This window comes from Alligator sinensis, unplaced genomic scaffold, assembly GCF_000455745.1.
Source record: "Alligator sinensis unplaced genomic scaffold, ASM45574v1 scaffold1048_1, whole genome shotgun sequence".
In the NCBI taxonomy this organism is placed as follows: domain Eukaryota; kingdom Metazoa; phylum Chordata; order Crocodylia; family Alligatoridae; genus Alligator; species Alligator sinensis.
Window position 1 is genome coordinate 25,281 of NW_005842736.1, and position 2,764 is coordinate 28,044.

General features: G+C 41.9%; 1 protein-coding gene across 11 annotated transcripts in view; it reads right to left on the reverse strand.

Moving 5' to 3' along the window:
• The window catches only part of LOC102368983 (methyl-CpG-binding domain protein 5), a 235,939-nt gene that overhangs the window by 8,677 nt on the left and 224,498 nt on the right, over positions 1 to 2,764 (reverse strand). For all 11 annotated transcript variants that reach the window (XM_025216384.1, XM_025216383.1, XM_025216377.1 and 8 more), the window contains one exon: positions 128 to 230. In XM_025216384.1, the coding sequence (XP_025072169.1) occupies positions 128 to 230 (103 nt within the window). The remainder of the gene's footprint in view (positions 1 to 127; positions 231 to 2,764) is intronic.

Consider the following 2,764-nt stretch of genomic DNA (forward strand, 5'->3'; position numbering starts at 1 on the left):
ATACAACAACCAACATTAGTGAGCTCTTCCTCATGAAAGCTTATTCAGTGCTAATTCAGAGAGTCTATAAGGTACATCTCTACCCTGTGTTCTGCCTATATGTTTAAAGTTACTGTCTACTTTTTACCTTGGGGAGGATAAGAGGACATTCTAAGCCACACTTGCATGTTCCATCAGTCAACAGGTAGGTCTTCACCTGCTCCAAGCAGGATAATAAAGATCCACTGGGACTGTAAAGCAATAGAAAATATACATAAATTAATATTTATAGATGATAGTATCTATATATAGTTTCAACACGTCAAGTGAAAACTAAGTAATTTCAGTTTTTGAACTTTCATTTTGTAGTTTATTTTTCACCAGGAGAGAGATTTTATTTAAAAGAACAGTCCACTCCCCTCCCCCCGCTAACCCCCCCACAAAACCAGAAGAATTGGTTTGTAACAGACCCCAAAATAAATCTGCGAAAGCCAGAGATCTTAATACAAAAACAAAAGGTAACACATGCAGAAAAAAAATCAAAGCAATCAAAATTATAACTATTTAATTTTCACATTACAGTACTGCTCAAAGAGGATCTACACTGCATAAACATTTTAAAACAACTTTTTTCTCCCCAGTTCTATATAATACAATACAGGAGCAGACTGTGACAGCTCCATGGACTCTCTCTGCGAGGCCACCTGGGATCCACACAGATACAGGTGTACTTGCATGGTGTACTTTGAAGGATGAGAACCTCATTTAAGAGCTGTCATCACAGGAACATGCTTCCAGCAGTACAAGATACAGGATGGAAGATCAAGGAAACAGTACATCAAAGAATCTCAACCTGGCACCCCAAGGTGCCCAGAAAACCTTCCAAGGGTGCCGCAGGGTGCCACACAATGTTAGCACTGTCAGGTGTGCAAACATGATTGACATATAAATCCAGAGATTTCAAATAAAATCCATAGCGTTAAAAGCATTCTGACCTATCATGGTCTTTCTGAGGTCTTTGCAACAGAAAAATTACAATTTAAAAATTACAATTTTTCTGTAGTCAAAAACAGAGCAAAAATTAAGAGCTGGCATTTTTCAAAGGCTGCCTTGGGTTTAAAAAGGTTAAGAACTGCTACAGTACATAAATGTATGTAGTTATACAGACCAGTATGTTCATAGCTTAGCTTTGATTCAGCTAAATTTTCACGTGCCTCACTGACTCTGGGAGATATTACATCAAGAACACAGTAAAAGAGGGTCCTGATCCCCTATAACCTTGACAATTACTATGGACTAGAGCCTCAGTAGGACTCTGTGATGCAGATGTTGGGATTCAAAAGTCAGCCGGGATTCAAGACACAAAATTGATGATACATGTAAGATTTTACACTTAAGAACAAAAGGTAAAACCAAGTAGTTTGCATAAGAGAACCCTCACACTATGTACAAACCAACAATTACAGATGACATTAACATTTTCAGTAAAGATTTAAATTATAGGCATGAGGTACATGCTTTGGGGTGAACAGCTTTAGACTGCAAGACTTAGTATGATAGTTTTCTTGTTCTGGGAAGAATTGGACATTATTTCTACCAGAAACCAGTCAAGACAAGACACTGTCATCACTTATTAAGCAAATGTTATCCCTAATTTTGCAACTTGCCTTTAGACCTTCAGCACAAACCAGTCATTTAGGCCTATATCGGATTTTTACAATGTTTGAAGTAAGCAAGCACACAGTAAGAAATTGTTACTCAGGGTATGCCATCACTGCAGTTAATTTGGGGTTACTCAGGTGTTGCCTCCATCCTTCACCTATTAACAAGTAGGATCTTCTCAACCATAGGGATGATTAAAACACAAGCTAGATGGAACAGCTGTAGATAGGTTAGAGCTTGTGTTCTTGTTTCATCTGGACTGGTAAGTCATCCATTTTGCAGTGACAATGCAAGCTAAATCACTTGAGTACTGAGTTCATAGATTCATAGATTCTAGGGTTGGAAGGGACCTCAATAGATCATCGAGTCCGACCCCCTGCAAAGGCAGGAAAAAGTGCTGGGTTCAGATGACCCCAGCTAGATGCCTATCTAACCTCCTCTTGAAGACCCCCAGGGTAGGGGAGAGCACCACCTCCCTTGGGAGCCCGTTCCAGACCTTGGCCGCTCTAACTGTGAAGAAGTTCTTCCTAATGTCTAGTCTAAATCTGCTCTCTGCTAGCTTGCGGCCATTATTTCTTGTAACCCCTGGGGGCACCTTGGTGAATAAAACCTCTCCAATTCCCTTCTGTGCCCCTGTGATGAACTTACAGGCAGCCACAAGGTCACCTCTCAGCCTTCTCTTGCGGAGGCTGAAGAGGTCCAGGTGCCCCAGTCTCTCTTCATAGGGCTTGGCCTGCAAGTCCTTAACCATACGTGTGGCCCTTCTCTGGACCTTCTCCAGGTTATCCACATCTCTGTTGAAGTGCGGTGCCCAAAATTGCATGCAGTATTCCAACTGCGGTCTGACCAGCGCCCGATAGAGGGGAAGTATCACCTCCTTGGTTCTGCTTGTCATGCATCTGCTGATGCACGATAAAGTGCCATTAGCTTTTCTGATGGCTTCGTCACACTGACGACTCATGTTCATCTTGGAGTCCACTAGGACTCCAAGATCCCTTTCCGCTTCCGTTCCACCCAGCAGGTCATTCCCTAGGCTGTAGGTGTGCTGGACATTTTTCCTCCCTAGGTGCAGCACTTTGCATTTCTCCTTGTTGAACTGCATTCTGTTGTTTTCTGCCCACTT